At 41.3% G+C, this 22,036-nt stretch overlaps 1 protein-coding gene across 4 annotated transcripts in view; it reads left to right on the top strand.

Moving 5' to 3' along the window:
• The window catches only part of zc3h12b (zinc finger CCCH-type containing 12B), a 33,281-nt gene that overhangs the window by 4,736 nt on the left and 6,509 nt on the right, over positions 1-22,036 (top strand). For 3 of the 4 annotated variants that reach the window (XM_078791746.1, XM_078791747.1, XM_058077963.2), the window contains exons 2-6: positions 6,988-7,751; positions 12,856-12,995; positions 14,104-14,338; positions 14,608-14,714; positions 14,787-21,760. In XM_078791746.1, coding sequence (XP_078647872.1) covers positions 7,156-7,751; positions 12,856-12,995; positions 14,104-14,338; positions 14,608-14,714; positions 14,787-16,213 — 2,505 coding nt within the window. In that variant the 5' untranslated portion in view covers positions 6,988-7,155 and the 3' untranslated portion in view covers positions 16,214-21,760. The remainder of the gene's footprint in view (positions 1-6,987; positions 7,752-12,855; positions 12,996-14,103; positions 14,339-14,607; positions 14,715-14,786; positions 21,761-22,036) is intronic. The other variant, XM_058077965.2, reaches the window with a different exon arrangement.

A 22,036-nucleotide genomic window follows, 5' to 3' on the forward strand; every position in this document is an offset into this window, starting at 1 on the left:
GGACGAAGAAGGAAGTGGGTGTTTGAAGACGTGGGAACATTGAAGGTCCCAAGTGTCCAGCAGTGTAACATGTGTGGGGGTCTTTCTTGCGGTTTTGGTCACATTATGTGTGGAAAAATTGCTTGCTTGGCAGCTGTCAGTGGGGGGCCTGCATTGCAGTGCATGCCCATAATAATAAGAAAAACTAAACATCCTGAGGAATATTAAGATGGGCTGCCCTGCATTACAGAGCCCCCATTGACTGCTGCTTTGCAGGTGTCAGTGGGGGCCTGCTTTGCATCCTCCTTCATTCATTTTCTAACGCTTATCCTCATGAGGCTCGCGGGGGTGCTGGAGCCTATCCCAGCTGTCTTCGACGTAATAATAATTTTTTTAAGAGTCCGTGCTGCTCACTTTCTATGCGAGCTCCCCGCAATGACACAGCAGTCTGGGCACAGTGAGGGGAACTACCGCTGTACCTATGGCGCCCAATACCCAACTGAAACTAACTTCACCACTAGGCCTGTCACGATAATGGATATCAATTTATCGAATGATAAAGAAACACAGGTTGGTAATTATGAGCATGCGCTTCTGCTCCATCTCTCTGTGGTTGACAAGAGGGTTCACTCTACAGGTGTATGTATGTGCAGTCACGAATATGAATGAAAGACCAAAAGCGATGGTTAAGCCGAATGCCGCACAGCCTTCCTCCTGACAGACAACGCTTACTCCAGCTTTTGATCGGCTGAGTAAATATTAAATGAAACGGTGCGAAATGGTGCACCTTCAGTGTTGCGGGCTGTGGTCTAGCTTGTAATGCACAAGAAGTGGTGATGTTTTTAGTGTCCCTCCTCAGCTACCATAGCGTGTGCAGTAACGTTGCTCAGTGTTTGTCATTACGTAAACGGATGGCTACAGTGTTCAAGCATACAAGTACCTTGAACTTGTTATGGCATAAAAGGATGGTTACCATCTCAAGTCATGCAGTTTGTCATACCCATTATTTTACAAACACCCTACAATAGTTTATAACAATCCATACCTGAGTGTGTGTGTGTACGTTTTTATTGAAGTGTTTTTTTTTTTCTTAATGGAGATCTATATGGTGTAGCATCACTGGTAGTACTTTCTGTTTCCCAGAGTGATTTGCTGTTTTTTGCAAATTGCTGGAATGGTTGGAGCTGACATAGCAGTTGGTTAATATTCTGCATTATACGTTGGTAGTGTCTTGTCTGTTTTATTTTATTATTATTTGTATTATTTTATTTATGCATTGCTGTATGTAGTTGTTTTGACAGCACAAGTTGGCGTGAGCTGGGGATGCCCTGTGTGCCTCACACGAGTACACAATTGTTAATTAATAAATTAAAATTAAATAATTTTTTTTTAAAATAAAAAGTTGGGAATGATCAAATATTGGTCGATAAGTAACAACACAATTATCGACCAGCAAAATTTGTCATCATGACAGGCCTATTCACCACAGTACACCGCGGACATGTCTGCATGGTGTTGCGTTTTCTTTTTCATGCGGGTCGCACCGAGCAAGTTAGTGTGTAGCCCTTTGTTAAGAAGGTGATATGCCAACTGGATTGGCCCGATCTTGTGGCGGACGCTGATATTATCCAATCTTCAAAAATAAAAGCAAGCCTATTATACAGTATTTGTATTTCAGGCAAAACAAGATAGTGATACAGACAAGACACGAGAAAAAGAGCAATCAACATTTTGGTCCCTTTCTGATATCTTGACGCAAACGACTGCAGAGATGTGTGTGAAGAGCATGCGTAAGAAAATTCCCACACAAAGTTTGGGATATATCCACTTGTACTTGTGCATAGGAAAATGTGTGCAGAACTCAAATGCCAAGCGTATTGGTGCTGCATATGTAGTGGTCTGTCAGTAACTGGTTGGTTTGTAATAGCGGTGTTTTTGATGTTTGTCAGTTGTCTGATGTTTGTCATCAATCGTTTATACTTCTCTCCTTCAGTTTTGGTGTCGGAGAAATTCCTCCTCCTTGCCCTTTTTATGAATTAACCTCTATTGCGGCCCTCTTAGTTAATTAATCCATTTTTAAAGGGATTGCTGCTAAGAGGCCGTTTGTGTGTTTAAAAAAATCTGATTCATGATTCATTCATTCATTCATTTTCTACCGCTTTTTCCTCACGAGGGTCGCGGGGGGTGCTGGAGACTATCCCAGCTGTCTTCGGGCGAGAGGCGGGGTACACCCTGGACTGGTGGCCAGCCAATCACAGGGCACATATAGACAAACAACCATTCACACTCACATTCATACCTATGGACAATTTGGAGTCTGATTCATGATTGATTATTAAAATGAATATTTAAATAATGTAACTTTCTGCAAGATTACGTGTTTAACAGTTCAGTTTATTTTTTATTGCCCAATTCCACAATCATACGGCCGTATACATCATGCTTTCATGCCACACTGTCTTAAAGGGGACCTATTCTGCTAATTTTTCGGCCTTTTGTATTGAGTTGTGGACTCCTTTATGGCGGCTACACACGATAACCAGCAAACGAAGCGTGCTAGTTCTTCCAGAATCTGCACATATTCAGCTGTATTTCTTTGGATTCCGTCCAATCATTGGATATTGAGCCCATAAATTAGCCACGTTTACATGAGGAGTTTTTCGTTTTTCGGAATGGAATCTTTCTGAATGACTTTTCCAAAAACAGTGGTATACATGGAAAAGAATATTGAAATCTCTGGTCTACATGTGCCGCTATAATCGTATTAGTCAATGGGGCTTGCTTGGTAAAACGTAAACATCAACATCAAGTTCTACCGGCTTCCCCGAGTTTTTCTTTCACTTGTTGATATATCTCCGTATTGCCAGTTTTTTTCTGTCTAGTTTTGAAATTATGTTCGTCTTACATCATATCTGACCATGCGCACCTTGACTACTTTCCATTTCATTGGGTATATGATAAGGATCAATTGATACATTGGGCCGATATTTGCATTCTTTACTTGAATCGGTATCCGCCGATACGCGCGTTGGTTCGTTGTATTTTTCCACCGCATGATTTACAGACAGGCATCCGCCGGCCAGCTTTGTGTTGCCGGAGGACCCTGCAACACACGCAGTCACGGTACCCCACCCCCACTGGTGAATCATAACAAGCGTACGTTTTCAACTTTTAATTAGCCTCTAACAGTTAAACTTAGTTGAAATATTGCCACCTACTTTAAGATACAGTGAAGAAAATAAGTATTTGAACACCCTGCTATTTTGCTATTTCTCCCACTTAGAAATCATGGAGGGGTCTGAAATTTTCATCGTAGGTGCATGTCCACTGTGAGAGAGATAAACTAAAAAGAAAAATCCAGAAATCACAATGCATGATTTTTTAACAATTTATTTGTGTGATACAGCTGCTAATAAGTATTTGAACACCTGAGAAAATGAATGTTAATATTTGGTACAGTAGCCTTTGTTTGCTATTACAGAGGTCAAACGTTTCCTGTAGTTTTTCACCAGGTTTGCACACACTGCAGGAGGGATCTTGGCCCACTCCTCCACACAGATCTTCTCTAGATCAGTCAGGTTTCTGGGCTGTCGCTGAGAAACACGGAGTTTGAGCTCCCTCCAAAGATTTTCGATTGGGTTCAGGTCTGGAGACTGGCTGGGCCATGCTAGAACCTTGATATGCTTCTTACGGAGCCACTCCTTGGTTTTCCTGGCTGTGTGCTTCGGGTCGTTGTCGTGTTGGAAGACCCAGCCACGACCCATCTTCAATGCTCTGACAGAGGGAAGGAGGTTGTTCCCCAAAATCTCACAATACACGGCCCCAGTCATCCTCTCTTTAATGCAGTGCACTCGTCCTGTCCCATGTGCAGAAAAACACCCCCAAAGCATGATGCTACCACCCCCATGCTTCACAGTAGGGATGGTGTTCTTCGGATTGTACTCTTCATTCTTCTTCCTCCAAACACGCTTATTGGAATTATGACCAAAAAGTTCTATTTTGGTCTCATCTGACCATAAAACTTTCTCCCATGACTCCTCTGTATCATCCAAATGGTCATATGCAAACTTAAGACGGGCCTTGACATGTGCTGGTTTAAGCAGGGGAACCTTTCGTGCCATGCATGATTTCACATCATGACGTCTTAGTGTATTACCTACAGTAACCTTGGAAACGGTGGTCCCAGCTCTTTTCAGGTCATTGACCAAGTCCTGTCGTGTAGTTCTGGGCTGATTCCTCACCTTTCTTAGAATCATTGAGACCCCACGAGGTGATATCTTGCATGGGGCTCCACTCCGATTGAGATTGACCGTCATGTTTAGCTTCTTCCATTTTCTAATGATAGCTCCAACAGTGGACCTTTTTTCACCAAGCTGCTTGGTAATTGCTCCGTAGCCCTTTCCAGCCTTGTGGAGGTGTACAATTTTGTCTCTGGTGTCTTTGGACAGCTCTTTGGTCTTCGCCATGTTACAAGTTAAAGTCTTACTGATTGTATGGGGTGGACAGGTGTCTTTATGCAGCTAACGACCTCAAACAGGTGCATCTGATTCAGGATGATACATGGAGTGCAGGTGGACTTCTAATGGGCAGACTAACAGGTCTTTCAGGGTCAGAATTCTAGATGATACACAGGTGTTCAAATACTTATTTGCAGCTGTATCACACAAATAAATTGTTAAAAAATCATGCATTGTGATTTCTGGATTTTTCTTTTTAGTTTATCTCTCTCACAGTGGACATGCACCTACGATGAAAATTTCAGACCCCTCCATGATTTCTAAGTGGGAGAAATAGCAAAATAGCAGGGTGTTCAAATACTTATTTTCTTCACTGTAGGTAACATGAACACCAAGAGCATGTAATATACGTGCTTGTGAATATTGTGGCGCTCAAGGGTCTTTTTATGCAGAGAACAATTCTTATTTCACAAGTAAAAGAATGAGCTTGCTTTTCACACCATACACAACCCTTCACATTTCACTGGGTGACCGCTAGGCATAACAGTTTAAGTCATGGTGTGACAACAAGAAACCCAAAACATCACATACCAACGCAACAGACAAATAAAAGCACTCTCACTAGTTGAGCAGACCAAGAATGAACAACTATGCAACTTTAACTACAAACTGACCAACTATTTACATCGACGGTGCCACAAAGCACGCTGGGAACCAGGAAGTGCTCCCAGCGACGCTACAATATAGTTTAGTTTGTGGGTGTGAAAAACAGGAATGCTGCCGAATGCTTCATCTTTAAAAGTGCCTACCGTTGGAATTAGGGAGCTGTTGATGTAGTTGGAGGCTAATATGTACAGCTGTTACCAACACCGCTTTAATGGCAACCTTGGCAATTCAGTCCCATGGTGTTTGGAGGACTTTCAGTCAGCGAACGCCGGGCTGAGGTTAAATCCGTGTCGTGTTACATACGTGTGTGCGCTCTCTCCGAGCACACACACAAACACAGAAGGAATTTGAGCAGCCATGTCTGCTTATGAGAGGTCTTTAGCGTGCACAACACGAACTTTAATGATGAGAGAAATGTTTTATATATCATACTAAATTGTGTCAGTGTGATGTTTGTGTGTGTGGAGGCGAGGGGGGGGGCACGTCACACTGCGGAGGTGCAGTCATCACATCGATGCTAGACAGAACTTAAACTACGCCAGAAATGTTTTGCACAATTTATTCCTTTTAAAGTTGATAATGCCGTTTAAATGTGTGTTTAAGAAAGCTGAATCCGACTGTGTTCAGTGTTTACATTTCAATAAATATTTGTTTAAACTCGATCTGTAATATTTGTTATCATTGTCATTTTTTCATGTAAATTGAGGGAGCAAAAGCAGTATCGGCCACAAATATCGGCCCAAGCAAAATCGGCCATCGGCTAAGGGTGATGGAAAAAAAATTGGTATTGGCATCGGCCCCCCAAAAAAACATATCAATCGATCCCTAATACATGATACCTCAGTCAGTTTGGCCCCTGTGAATCCGATTATATGTTCATTCGGACTGGCACTTTTCTTTCGGAATGAGGTCTATACAAAGGTTAAATTTTTTCTGTTTGAGCAAATAACCCGAATGCAAGCGATCCAATACCAATTGATCACACACAATCAATGTTAATGTTTATATGTACTCACCAAGGTTTTTTCTTGTGAGAGCTGCTTTTATAAAATGAAAATGGCCAAGAGCTACTCCATTTTTCATAACTTATCTCTAGCTAAACAAAGCCAATATGCCTGTTTTACGAGAACATTAACTAAATGCTGGTGAACAAAATTCACCACTCACTCTCACAAGAAGTCCCACACAGCAGACATAATTGTTCTGAATGCTGCGGTGGGGGCGAAATTGATCTGAGTTTTAAAGCAAGTATTGGCGAAATCCATACTGTCCTTTTTCCACTGATATCGTCCGATACTGATCGATCGGAGCACCCCTATTATACATTTTTGATGAGTGCTATTGGCCAGGGGTGCCATATAAATGGAAAAATTCAGGACAAGGCGAGTGTTGTCCTCATGGCTGCGTTCAATGCCGTTTGACTGATGGTGACACAGTAAACCTCGAAAACTCGCCATTCTCAATCACATTTTTTGTTCTTCAAATGACATATTATATTGAAGCTTTTTAAACAGCTGCTATCCCTTGCAAGATAGTTTTCATGGCGCATGTTGGCACATGTTCCACACAGCAGACATAATTGTTTTTGTTTTGCCACGCCTGTGCACGGTGAAGGAAAGTGGGAGGAGACGCTGCCCAAGACATTAGTTATGGCAAGACCCTATATGCATGCAGGGATTTCTGTGGGCTGCAGTAGTACTCGCCATGAGTCATCGGCTTTTGTGATCGGCGTTGAAAGGCATTTTTCAGCATATGCCAATTATGTGATTTTTCATGGATATTGTCCAATATCAATGACCGTTCAATCAGCATCTCGAATTAATGTTATGTTTATTATGTCTGACATTTTTTTTGCAACATTACTCTTTGCTTTACTGTCTTTCAGGTTGAAGTAGTTCACATAGTGGAGTGTGCAATTCTACAGCCTACTCAAAGAGTGTCCAGCAATGAGTGAAATTCCCTCGTTACAGCCAAGGTGAGGATGAAGCATGGGGTGTGAATCAGAAACGTCGAGGCAAACGTGACAGTATGTTCTGCGTCGTGGAGACTCAAAATGGAAAAGCACCCATGCAGGGAGGAGAACATTGACTCAAGTGGGGCCCAACATGCCACCGACAAGCCTGAGGATGGCAGCTCGGAAAGTGATTCAGAGGAGCAGGAGTGCCAGAAGGTTCAGGTGAACAACAGTAGCTGTAAGAAGTGGGAGCCCCTGGCTGTCACAAAGCCCCATCGTCAGCTGTGTCGCTCTCCATGCCTCGACCAGCCCAGTTTTTCCCAGAGTAGCACAGTGCAAGACATCCACGAGGATGACAATAATGCGGGTTCAGCGATCCAAACAGCCAGTGACAGAGAGTACCAGACGAAAATGGACTTTGCTTTGAAGCTGGGTTACTCGGGGGAGCAGGTAGAGACAGTGCTCAACAAACTTGGGGCAGCTGCACTTATTAATGACATTCTTGCAGAGCTAGTAAGACTTGGAAACAAAGTGGAGCCTGAATGTCACCCTTGCAGCAGTGCAGTCACGTCACTATCACGTACACCCTGCGTTAAAGAGGCTGTGAGTCCTGAAGTGTCTGTGGAAGAGGAATCTGTGGAAATGTATGATAATCTCCGGCCAATTGTTATCGATGGCTCAAATGTGGCAATGAGGTAAGAAGCAAACTACCGTAACAACACAAGTAGACACTGTCTCACTCAGAAAGCACTGTGCATGAAAGGCCCACAGGCCTGCTGTACAATTGGCATCATATAATTTGCATTGTTGGCCAAAGGGATGGGTGATATGCCCTAAAATGCATATTGTGATGGCATATTACAATCAATATATTGTAATAGTCTATGGCATATATGTACATTTCCATGCTGCTCTCACAGCAGAGTGTGTAGAGAGTGTAGAGTATGTTGTATTGGTCTCTGTCGAGACTCACTTTACTTACTAATTTCGTGTTCATAACTGATTACTCTAGCTAGACAAATAAACTAGGGCTGCAACAACCAGTGATAAATCCATTAACCAATTAATCCAAACTATTTTGGTGATTGATTACAGGGGACCTATTATGCTCTTTTTCGGCCCTTTGCATAGAGTTGTGGACTCCTATATGACATTATGACTACATGATTTACTATATGACTATATGATTTCCAAAGCTGTTTTAATTTATTCCGTCCAGGCACGCACCGATTGTGGTGGAAAAGGCTTGTAATTTGCATGCATGCTGGTAAGATGCTCCTTGTATGCACACTCTGTAATGCTACACAGACAAATGCTTACTTACACAAAATAAACAGTTATGACACTGATAAATTGTTACTTACAGCTTGTGCTTCTGACTCTTCAACGTTACAAAGTAATGTTGGGAAGGGATCGGGCTTCAGCAACAGTTTGGCGCATAGTCCAAGTTCTTGCTGGTCGGGAAACTCAATTCTGCCTGATGTTTGTCTCTTTAGGCAGGTTAGGCTTCCCTCAAACCATTTCCATTTCAAGAGTAAAAATTTACAGGATATTTATTGTTTAATATCAATGAGACATGCCTCAAGATTAGAGCAGTCATGAGAGTGGGTCAGTCAGCTTTAATAGCACATACAGTGAAAGCTAATCTGTAATGTAAATACCCAAAGGTCATGACCATGGATGAGTGGCAACATAGAATGACTTGTAAATTAAGAACTTTGCCTTCTGGCTCAGCTTTTTATTATGAACAGAATCGGGTAGCTTTGGCGCAGGCTAACGTTCACTGGAAACAGGCTCGACTTACTGCAATGGGAACAAAGCTCCTGCTCCGGTTGTACAACTGGTTGGGCAAACTCCCATGCACCCTCATCGTCAGCATCGTCGTGAGGGTGTAGAGCTGTTCCGCGACTCTTACAAAAATCGCATTGAACCGCTTGTAGCAGCGGGTCGACCAACGGTCATACCCTTCTCTCCAGCACCGTGGAATATACTTTCCCGGGGGGGCTGAGTGTGATCCCCATATAGCTGCAACACACCCTCCAGTCACCCTTCTTAAAGAGGGGGAACACTCAAACTTGCGGAAATTTTTCCTGCATGCCACGATCTTCAACTAACAGTAGAGCAGGGGGAGGGCAAGCTTCCAGCTTGTACCTCGGCACGCCCGTACAAGGACGTCCGGCTGAGCCGGTGTTAGAAACAAACTCTGGAACCAAACGTTCAGAGCCATCCCAAACTTCTTTAAGGGCTCACTTCCAAATGTGCAAACCTCATTATCTGAAATGTTGGCATCATTTTACATGATAATACAATATTCTAACAACATGTATAGGTCAAAAACGTGCAAAAAGAATAATGGGCCCCCTTTTAATAAGTAAAAAACAACAACAAATATGGTCTACTTTCAGCCTGTGGTAATATGGGAAATGGGAATGTTGTTTACATTTCCTTAGTCATCCATGAAAGCACACCTGTTATCTTTGTGGGTTTGGCAAATTTACATATATTAATTTATCAGCTTTGACTCCGGGGACATTTTTTTTCCATTTTTGTATTTGGGTCATATTTATTTGGTCTGTCTAGGCCTGGGGTGGGCAAACTACGGCCCGGGGGCCACATCCGGCCTGCCAAGTGTTTGAATACGGCCAGCCCATTCTTTCCAAAGTATTTCATTTAAAGTTAACATCCACCCTGGCATCATGGCTTGAGCCAACCTTTTGATGGTTTAAGTAGCTGTTTTATCAATTTTCTGCTGTTTACAAAGTGCTCCTAGAAAAAGGGACATAACAAACACTTTTACAGATACAATACTTCCAGGTGAAATGTTGTGTGTAAAATATATAGTCTGGCCCCCCATAAAATTTGTTAAAGCAATGTAGCCTGCGAGTCAAAAAATTTGACCACCCCCAGTCTAGGGCAAGGGTGGGCAGACTTTTGACTCGTGGGCCACATTGGGTTAACAGGTTTCCGCTTCATGTAATGGATTGCTCTGGAGCTACAGTATATCAGGTGTGCCGATTCCGGTGATCCCGAAGGAAGTGTAACAGCCACAAACAGTCATGTCAGTAGATGTCATATGAGATCAGTCAGCTGACATTAAGCCCCCTCCTGAGTCGCTTGCATAAAAAAAAGTGGAGAACAAGCAGCCACAGAATGCTACTTTCATCTTTATAATTCTAATTACGGATAAAGTAACTTAGCTGTAAGATGCCCATATATAAAAAAACGTTATCCATTCAGATGTAGTGTCTATTTATTTTTTAACTAATAACTATAAATTTTGTAGCATAATGTCCAAATATTTAAGAAAGTAAATGTATGCAAAGCAAACATAACAAAGTTGAGTAGAGTCACAATACGACATGGCTCAGGTGGTAGAGTGGTCGCCTCCTAACCTGAAGGTTGTGTGTTCGATCCTCTGGTCTCCCGTGATCATGTCCAAGTATCCTTGGGCAAGAAACTGAACCCCCAGTTGCTCATGATGCTGCTATGCTATACGGGCGAGAGGCAGGGTACAGACTGGAAAGAAAACCTGTAGTGTTACAGGTTTCATAATATAATGAAACATAAACAAAACAAAATAGGGTTGTTGTTTGGAAACGTAAAAATATTAGAGTATTATGAGAAAAAAATTTAGAGAGTTTAAACATTTGGAACATAAAAATACAGCCGCAAAAAGGGGAAAGACCAACGCTCTTATGAATACGCTCATTCTCCTATATCTCAAAGCTGAGATGCATTTTTCAATGCATGCACAACTTCTATCAAACTGACACTTGCATCCCTTCATTTTTCAGTATATGGCCCTTTGGCTAAAATTTGGACACCCATTAGTCCATGGCCTCACCGACTATTCGATTAATCGAAACGACAAGCTTCAGATTGACTAACAAAAAAGTTTCTTGTTGCAGCCCTAGTGCTAAGCACTTATTTCTGTTTTTGCTGCTTTACTAAGCGAGCTTTGCAGTTAGCATGACATCTTTGCGACAGGACCTTTTCATAATAAAATACATAATAGCATCAGTAAAAAGAAAGTAAAATATGATTTTAATTATTGGTAAGTGGCAAATAATTTGCAGTGCATGTTTGCTGTTCCCTAAACCTCCAGTGGTAATGATACTTGTAAGAAATGTAGTTTATGTGCCGCCCATGGCAGCATGGATTGGTATCTTGGAGGAGCAGCTCAGCACCATGAAGGACATACTTTCGCTGCACAGCCTGTTGCAGACACATCTACATTCAGTAGTGCATTCAAAATGCATTATCGTGATATAATTAGCATATCAAATGCCAAATTATATGGTTTCGATTAGGCGTGTGAATCTCAGCACTGAGGACGAATCTATACACATCTCGATGCACTGCCAGCGATACGATACTTTAACGATACATAGGATTTTCTGGCGATACTATGTGATACGATTCACCCTCTTCACAATACGATGCGCTAATCATTTAGTTCAAATCAATGCAATTCGATATGATATGGTGCAATTTCTTGCGATATGATATATAGTATATGATATGACAAAGTTAAAGTGACACTTTCAACAGTGCAATCAATGTTTGTTTATATTCCTGTCTGCAAAACATACTGCTAATATGAATGCACTAGGAGGTAGGCTAATACAGTCGTGGGGAGCAGAAAGTGTAAAACAACTTCTACCCTTTTAAAATTGTTTCACAATTGAGGAAGAAGCCAACTCCTCTGCTGTTCTAATGTCACCTGATGTGCTGAACACTCGTTTGTGGGGGACACTTGTTGCAGGGACGGACAAATAGCTCCTGAACAATATTGAAAGCAGTGGAAGATCCACTTGTTCTGACCTGATTTGCTTGTTTTTTTTCCTCGGTGTTCAACGAGGAACTAGACAGGGAGGCGGCGGTAGACTTGTCCATGTTGTGGTGTCCCCTTTTTAAGGGGGTTCTGCATGTTTGTAGTGCCGTCGTACGGCTTCTTAACGCGGCATTCTTTGCAAATGACGGACGTTTTGTTGAGCTTTCCGCCGTTCTTTGAGAATCCATAGTGTTTCCAAACATACCATTTCAACATCGCGGGTGGGTTGAATATAGAAACCTCCTCGCTGCTGCTTGCTACGAACGTCCATACTGTTTTACTATTAGTTGTATGTGCCTCAAAGCTTCCGTCCGTCATCACTACAAAACGTGAAATAATGATGTTGCATTCATTGCACCTGGGGAACAGCATATGCAGTGAAGTTGAACATGAATATAACGGCGCTTGCATTGGATTTTACCGATTTTGCCCACAAACGCATCGCGATTTCACCCGTCAATTGCATCCATACCCAGTGAATGAGCCGATGCATCGCACGCATGTGCATCGATGTATTGATTAATATCGATTATTTTCCACACTTAGTTTCTATGTAAAGTTTCACTTATCATTTATACCGCCCATTTCTATACCTCACTATATTGTAGCGTAGCATATTGTAGTCATCATTGGAGTATCCCAACAAGCACTTCATAAATAAAAGTTAAAGTTGCATTTTTATGTTAGCACTTGGTCGTTGTTACTTTTATAGAACGGTAGTTAATTATGTGAACTGTTTATTTTTTGTTTGCACTGAGATTGTTGTTTGCACTCTCTGTGTTAAGCAAGTTGTTGGCTGCATTGTTGACTCCCTTCATTTCAGACAGAACATTACAATGTGAAAGCTAGTCATTAAATCCAGTGAAGTGAGCCATAAACAAACAAAAAAAAGATAGTGCCATAAAACCGTGCTGTATATAATGTTCCTTTTATTAGATTTATGTGGATCATGATTTGTTTTTCAGCCATGGAAACAAAGAGGTTTTCTCTTGCCGTGGCATCCAACTGGCTGTTGAGTGGTTCCTAGAAAAAGGGCACAAAGACATCACTGTGTTTGTCCCAGCCTGGAGAAAGGAGCAGTCAAGGCCTGATGCTCTTATTACAGGTAGCAAAGTATTTTTTTTAAGTTGTTGTTTTATTGGCAGCGCATGCATTAAAGCAGAGGTAGGGAACCTATGGCTCGGGAGCCAGGTAGGGCTCTTTTGATGACTGTATCTGGCTCTCAAGCATTTCTTACCACAATAAAAATTTATTTTTGCTAACATTTTAAAGCAAACCATCACAGAAATGACTGTTAAAAATAATATTCAAAATCAACAACTTTCTTATGCATTTTAATTCGTCCATCTATATTCTGCTGCAATACGGCCAACCATATCTATCTTTCCTGATGATATTTTCCAGGTCAAACACCAAAACTTGATTATTACTGGGTAATGCTGTAGTCTACCTCGGTCATTGAGATGTCAAAAAAACATGTAAATGTAAACTTTTCTCCTTTAGTCAAATAGCTAAAGCTGCAGAACCAAGCCTTCTGACGAAGATGGCCAAAAGAATGAAATACGTCTACGGAGTACGGTGCAAAACTATGCAGCAGCAGAAGTTGTATTAATGGCAACAAGTATTTGATTTATTATTAGACACTGCGCTGCTCACGAAAGTGTGCTGGCCACACCCCATTGGCGTGTGGTAGTGTGCCTGGTCTACGTAATTAGAGCCCATTATATCTAAAACTGTTGGTCTTACATAAAAATGCACACATTTTATTGCATTCAATGTTTAAAAAAATGTATATGGCTCTCACAGATACACATTTTAAAATATCTGGCCTTCATGGCTCTCTTCGCCAAAAAGGTTCCCGACCCCTGCATTAAAGGGTGGTAAATGGGAATCATTGTGTTTTGGCCACATTCTAATAACTGTTAGAAGAAGACTTCTGTAATTTCCATCGTTGACTAAATTAATGGTAAATTAACATTAACACCATGCACCTTAGAACACACACATCTACATGATGGACTCTAAGTGTGTACTTAACTGCCACTGCACTACAATATGTACATGTATATGCTGTACAACATCTCTTTGCACAACAGCACGAGATGGAGGATTTTGCATTATATTTTTCATTTATCTATTATGTTTATTATTTATCTATTATATTTTTTATGTATCTATCTCCATCTCTCTATCTGACTTGCTTTCCTTTACAGATCAAGAAATATTACGCAAGCTGGAAAAAGAGAAGATCCTGGTTTTCACTCCATCTCGAAGAGTCCAAGGCAGAAGAGTGGTCTGCTACGATGATCGCTTCATAGTGAAGCTGGCTTATGATTCTGATGGAATTATCGTGTCAAATGACAATTATAGAGACTTGCAAAATGAAAAACCAGAGTGGAAGAAGTTCATCGAGGAAAGGCTTCTTATGTATTCATTCGTCAATGACAAGTAAGGATCTAATTGTGCTCTATTTGGCCTCTTAATCTTTTGCAGAATATGAATTTGGTGAAGGGAACTCAGTACAATCCCATATGGTTGAGCTGCACAACAAATTATAGCCTGAAATGGTACTATTATATTAAATAAAGATAAATCACACCTCTGGCTGGATTAAGCAGAAGAGTACAGCCTTCACAAGTTGTTATCCTCTTAAACATTGTACAATTTTACACTAATTTGCCAATTACATTTTATAATAAAAATGCTCTTGACTTTAGATTTATGCCACCTGATGATCCACTGGGAAGACACGGTCCAAGCTTGGAAAATTTCCTTCGCAAGCGTCCGGTTGTTCCAGAGCATAAAAAACAACCTTGCCCATATGGTGAGTTTTGTTTTAACACATTGGTTGTTAGAATTGTTCAATATTAACTTAATCTATTCTTCCTTTAACAAGGCAAAAAGTGCACATATGGACACAAGTGCAAATACTATCATCCGGAGCGTGTCAACCAACCACTACGGTCAGTGGCTGACGAACTGCGGGCTTTTGCTAAACTGTCTGCCGTGAAGACAATGAGTGAGGGGGCCTTAGCTAAATGCGGCACTGGTGCTGCAATTGTGAACAGAGACAGCACCTCTGAAGTCAAGCGTGTGGCACCCAAAAGGCAGTCTGACCCAAGTATCTGCTCAGTGGCCTGCGAGCTTTCAGAAACGCTCTCCGTTGTCAGGAAGTCTGAGACAAATTCAGTGCCTTCCCTTGTGAGTGCTCTCAGTGTGCCCACGATGCAGCCTGCTAAGAGTCATGCTGCTGGGGCCTTGAACACGCGATCCGCTAGCAGCCCAGTGCCTGGTTCTTTGCAGTTTTCGCACAGCTCACTGGAACACATGTCTAGTGTACAGTACCCGCCCATTTTGGTAACTAACAGTCATGGCGCTTCTGTTACATACAGTGAGCAGTTCCCAAAGTATGACTCGGTCAGCGACCATGGCTATTATTCACTGCACAGTGATTTCTCAAACATGAGCATGAGCAGTATGCACAACGTCGACAGTTTCTGTAGCATGGAGCACGAACATAGTGTGTGCCAGAGAACTCGCAGTCACTGTCCTGAGTCCTGTCTCAGCCACTCCAACAGTGACTCGTTCTCCTCTTACGGCGACTTGTACCCCAGCTCTGTGGATGGTAGCCTGGAGGACAGCATGAAGGGGCCACAGCAATCCCCTGCACCAGGGAGGATGCAGACTTTCTCCCATGGGTTTCGACACGAAGTGTTGACTAGGGTTCAGAGTTATGTACCAGAGGAGCCCAAGCAGGGGCCACGCAAGCAGTCTGGAGCACACCTAGCACCACACCTCCAGCACGCTGCGGTGGGGGCCAGGTCGAGCTGCCCTGGAGACTACCCACTCACTCAGAATGTCCTCCCTCCGTTGTCCTCGCAGCCGACGCGATCCCTCGGCATGACACGCATGGACAGCATATCCGATTCAAGGCTGTATGATAGCAACCCGATGAGACAGAGGCGACCGCCACTGTGCCGTGAGCAGCACGCGAGCTGGGACCCCTTGCCTTGTGGCAACGAGTCTTACGGATATCACTCTTACCCATTGAGCAACAACCTGATGCCATGTTGTGAGCGGGTGATGGTCCGCAGCATGCCTGACAAAATGGAGCAAATCTGGAACGCACCGTGGGAGAGCCCAACTGCTGTTGAACACCAAGAACGGTATGTCATCCCAGACCACCAGTATCAAACATATCGGAACCTTTGTAACATCTTTCCTGCTTATGTGGTCCATTCAGTAATGGAGAAAAACCCTCATTTGACAGACCCCCAGCAACTTGCAGCGGTCATTGTAACAAATCTGAGATCTTGTCACTGAGGGATCTTTCTTTTGGAAATGTTCAAATGAAGGTGATAAGGGAAATTTAGTACAGATATTTTGATTGCAAAGACAGGCAATTGATAAATGTTGACAAATGTACAACATTTGCCCTCAGGAGTTTTTTTTTAATGTGTTTGCTGCAAAATCTGGCAGTTTTTGGCAATTTATTTGGTAAAGTTGACATTTTAAAGTAGAATTGTAAGATGGCTTCATTTTATGACGTGTGGTGCACTTACAGACTGTTTCATAGCACATCCATTATACTTGAGCAGGAGATATATCACATTCAACTATCAATTGTACTGTAAAATGTCAAATATTGATGGGACCTAGTGGTCCAGCCAACTAGTTAACCATCAAAATTTTAAGTTTAAGTGTTAACCTATCCCAAACTTGGCCTAATTACTTCACATGTTACCACAACTTTTGGATTTTCTTCCTTCAAGAATGTTAGCTTTTTTTTTAAACAAGCACAAAGGTCCTTTTCTGGTGATGTGGATGTGCTATGAAATGCATCCTACATATTTCTGGTGCATTGAACTATCAATTTTCTTCAGCTTTGCCTCTGCTGTAAATAACTAAGTGTTTTTGTGCATTTTTCTCTAAGACAGGTATAGAGGGAGGTACACGCATACCTCCAAGCATGAACTATGACATTTAATGGCCTTATATCTGAATGACCTCACGCTTTTAGTCATCGTCTTGGCGGGTTTCAATGGGCGTACTTGACATTGAAGCGTCCTACTTTTTAAATGTAAAGCACTGTCTCAGTATCTAAAAAGATCTATTTTCTCAGTCTCACTTACAAAGCTACTATTTTGGTAGAAATTGACAGTGCACAAAGCAAGCCAAAAAAAGGAGAGATTTGTCTTGCGTATGGGTACACATGTCAATTTATTTACATATAGTCACACAAAAGCCATTATGTCAAGTCATTTATAAGCTGCTAAATAATGCCAAAAAGGTCATTATTCTGACGTCACATTACATTTTGCTTTGTGTAATTTGATGTATTCATCATTTTACATTTCCAATGGTGTAGTGTTTATTTGATTGTGCTAGTAATTTCATTCATTCATTCATTTTCTACTGCTTATCCTCACGAGGGTCGCGGGGGGTGCTGGAGCCTATCCCAGCTGTGTTCGGGCGAGAGGCGGGGTACAACCTGGACTGGTGGCCAGCCAATCACAGGGCACATATAGACAAACAACCATTCCCACCCACATTCATACCTGTGGCCAATTAACTTAGCATGTTTTTGGAATGTGGGAGGAAACCAGAGTCCCCGCAGAAAACCCACGCATGCACGGGGAGAACATGCAAACGCCACAAAAAGATGGCCAAGGGCGGAATCGAACCCTAGTCTCCTAGCTGTGTGGCCTTTGCGCTAACCACTCGTTCGCCGTGCAGCCCGAGAATGTATCATATTCTATAATACTATTTTGACATTAAAAATTACTAGCAGGGCTGCACGGCGGTCGTGTGGTTAGCGCGCAGACCTCACAGCTAGGAGACCCGAGTTCGATTGGCTGGCCACCAGTCCAGGGTGTACGCCGCCTCTCGCACGAACACAGCTGGGATAGGTTCCAGCACCCCCATGACCCTTGTGAGGATAAGCGGTAGAAAATGAATGACACGTTCTCCAAATCTGCAGATCTGCAAATCATCATTATTTATTTATTTATTGCAGTGTTGAATCACTGCCATGTCATTAACATAATGGAAAAAAGTGGCAAATTAAATCTTGCACTCATGGAAATATATGATTTGATTCAACACATACTAACTTACATACTTACACATACTGTACTATGTATGTACTAAGTGTGATAACTTATGGAGTCACTTGGACCCATACCTGTAGCCGAGCTTAGCAGCTGGTGTGTGTTAGAAGCAAAACAGAAGGCACTTACCACACTAATCAATAATTCAATATTTTCTGTGGAGAAGACATCATAAATAACGACTTGCACTGCAAATAAGGATGCCATTAATGTTAATATCAGAGCCACTCAAAAAAACATGATATTCCTGTTAGGTTTTTGTTTCCCCCTCATACCTCCCCATTGCCCATATCCATCAATCAAGAAAAGACCAAACATTATCCAAGATTAATTTTATATACCTCAATAGTGTAACAATTACAGTCATGGAAGTTTTAGGTACATAGAAGAAAAAGCTCTGCATATCGGAGAACGTGTCATATACATTAGTAACTCCTCTGAACTCGTTGAAGTTGTTAGTAGTGCAATCTGTGGCTCTTTTTTGTATCAAAGACGACTTTTATATGCACTTAAATGGACCGAATTGAACTTCTGTAAAAAGAAAAAAAGAAACCAGGACCTCCTGGCATGCCTGGTGTGCTGGCTTTTATTTTTGGTGGGTGTTTCTAAGCCCCCTCAGTGCAAATACATTGATTAAAAACCCGTAAAGCAGTTTCTTAATGCTATAATAATTTAGATGAACACTAAAACTGGACAGATGATCTCAGAGCATCAACAGTAAATTGCTATCTTTGTTATTGTGTGCATGAAAACGGAGACATCATGTGTGTATAAATGTACAGGAAGGAGAAAGTGTTTACTATCACAGGTTGCACACACATTTCTATATTTCCGATATTTCTTGTTACATTTTAGATGGATTGATACCAATCCATCAATGAGAAGAGAATTGTCGTGCTAGATTGTGAAAACTGGTACAAATGAAGATTAAGGTTCAATAATTGTAAGAAAAAGAAAAAGTGAAGTAAATACCAGACAGAAAGCAAATGTTTAAGCTGTTTGGCTTTTACTGTGACAGTGAATGGCTCAAAGACAAACTGAACAGATGTGCGGCAGTTTGGCTGTGCCTTGCAGCACATTGCTCTCAGGATGCTTTCAGCTTTTACTTTTTCTCTTCACCGGCCCAAAAACCAGTAGTTACTGCTGGCAAGAGTCTATTCTGTTGATATATAGTGATATATTTTGTGAAAATACATGTAAATACACTTGAAGCTTTGTATCTTTGTGTATGTCTGACTTGCCCTGGCACCTTGAGATGTTCAATGATGGGTCTGTTGAGGGGGACTTACATGATGCTTATTATGATTACAGTAATCCCTTGTTTTATTGTGGTAATTTGGTTCCAGACCTGACAATGATAGGTGAATTTCTGCAAAGTAGGAGTCCTTATTTATAGATGTCAGGCCTTATGATTTTAGAGTTAACAGATTCACGGAAGGAATTGTGAATTGACCAATAAAAACTAATTAACTGTTAAACGTGGGATGTTGCGGAAATTAACATAATGTTAACATTAACATTAAATGCGTCATCCTGAACTAAAAATGTCGAAATGGTGAAAACACCGGTGAAAGTTGTTAGAACCTCCTCTAATGGAAAGTGACTGGAAGGTAGCGGGGTAGCGTAGTTTAGCATACGCGGCTGTTTGTGTGAGACTTGGATTGGAGGAGTATATTTTCAGCGCATTGTTCTTAATGGAAAAAAGATGTGAAGTGTGTTTATTCTTAATCCAGCTTGTCTTACAGACATTCTCAACACACAGAGAGCACACTTGCATCCTTTAAAATAGGAGCGCCCTTTCCCCATGTCGTCTGCGTAAAGAAAATAAGCATGTAAAAATCGCACATATGCAGTTGGAATTGCATCTATGACTACACCTTCTTTAATCACAAGCAGAGGCATTTCAGTTTGTTGAGGATTTTCCTATAAATGGAATAGTTTTGTCATATAAAACCTACATTTAATCTAAATAAGTTTTTTAAACATTATGAAAGCCCTCCAGACATGAAATAACACACCAGTAGTCACCTCTACACTTGTATAACCCAACGTAGACATAATAAGATATGTAAGACGTAAATACGACTTGTGCTTTTGTGTCTTGTTGTAAATGGGTTCCTGTGCTGGGGGAACTGAGTGCGAAGTCAGTATGTAACTATGCAACATGTTCATCCCAGGAACTACGGATGATATAAGACACATGATATTGATAAAATGTCTTTTAATTAGGGCTTTAGTTATCGAAAAAAAAAACATCTTTGCTTGGTTAAAGAGCAATCATCAATTCACAAGAAACAAACATTTCACGAAGTAATGAATGACCAATTGGTTTAATTTTTGAGATAGTCAAGCATTTTTTTTCTTAAATTTACATTGTGTGTAACTGATGGTTATTTTTAGTTCCAGTCAACAAACCAAAGCCAAAATAATAGTTGTTTTGGGTGCAAAAGCTGTTAAAAACCTGGCCTGTCAAGGCCAAAAAAAATGCATCAATATTTCATATTGTCCAAAAAGTAAACACCGGTAAAGAAGTTCGTATTTCAGCTCAATATGGCAATAAAGATCATTACGCAATGAATTCATATTATTGTCCATTGATGTTGTTAGCACTTCAACCACATTACGTAGCATCCATGATACACAGTACATGCTCAAAGTGCCGCGTTCCTATGAATACACACCGGTTTCTCAACAAATCTTTGCAGAACGCCCATTCAGCATGCACCAAAGTATTACAATATTGGCCGTGTTTACCGATACACCACCGATGCACGATGAACATTGGATGTCGATGTGTATTACTGTTGATTTTTTCAGTAACAAAACATGGTGTATGGCAAAGTGAAATATGTAGCAGGGGATTACTGTATTTCATAATGTGTTGCTTGTGACTGATACTCAAGTTGTCAGTACAGAGTATGATGCAAACACCAAAGGATGCATCATGTAAAGCCAGGCCAACTGTAAGGAAACGATTTGAATGCATCTAAAGGGAAATTCCACTTAAAGAAAAGGGTACGTTTGACTCATGTAGATGTGGCTATAAAGAAAGCATTGCCAATTTTATGAAGGAAACATTGAGTGGTATTACCCTTTAACAAGGAATTCATGTGAAATTGATTATTTTTCTCAATGGGGTTACTTTCAAAATATAGATTCCTCTTTAATGTTAGGTAAAGCAGCAGTGTATAAACATTCATAAAGGAAAAAAGAATGAATGTGTCAAGCCCAAATTACTTTTGGGTTTTTTGCTGACTTTATTTTTTCATGAAAAAGGACAAGGCCACTGTAAGCCAGCTGTCTGTTCATGAGAAGGTGAAAACAAACCCGCCTAAATGTTTCTACATGTGAAACAATCCGATTGCAAGGCTGCTGTCACGGTTGTTTCTGGCATTTGGCTCGACGTTTGCGTGCCCCCCACCCCATCCCCCTTTCCTTAATTAAGTTAAATTGTCCAAGAAAAAGGCATTCTCGGTGCAAAAAGAGAACATCACTCAATCGTAATTTGGTTACAGACTAAAGGAACAAGCCAACAGACACACCATCAGTGTTGGACTATTAGTAACAATAAGAACCCTGAATCTGACGTTAACATGCCTTATCTCAAGTCATAACATAGGTCAGGTGAAAAATTACTGATGTATGACTTTTTTTTCTTTTTTTTTCTTTCAGCAATGGAAGGTCAGATTTATGGCAGCGGAGGAGGTTTCAACTAAATTACTCTATTTCATCATATAGTAAGGCCTTAATGAGAGGGGAGGCAGGGCTCGACAATAACGATGTACCGATGGCCCGGGGCAAGTTAAAACAAAATTCGGGCAAGTAAATCTAATCAGTGATATTCCCGTCGGGCAAGTGCACTTTGGCATGCCATACTGACAAGAGTTTTTTTTACAGCGGTTCTTGTTGGGTGTTGGTAAAACACGGACTGCGTAATTCCGGTGGTATTTTGCAAAGCAATCCTTGCAATGGACCAATCAGAATCGTTTATTTAGACCGCGGTCCGTAATCCACAGTCCGCGTTTTACCCACACCC

This window comes from Doryrhamphus excisus, linkage group LG1, assembly GCF_037039965.1.
Source record: "Doryrhamphus excisus strain RoL-2023G ecotype Guam linkage group LG1, RoL_Dexc_Guam_v1.1, whole genome shotgun sequence".
Lineage (NCBI taxonomy): Eukaryota > Metazoa > Chordata > Actinopteri > Syngnathiformes > Syngnathidae > Doryrhamphus > Doryrhamphus excisus.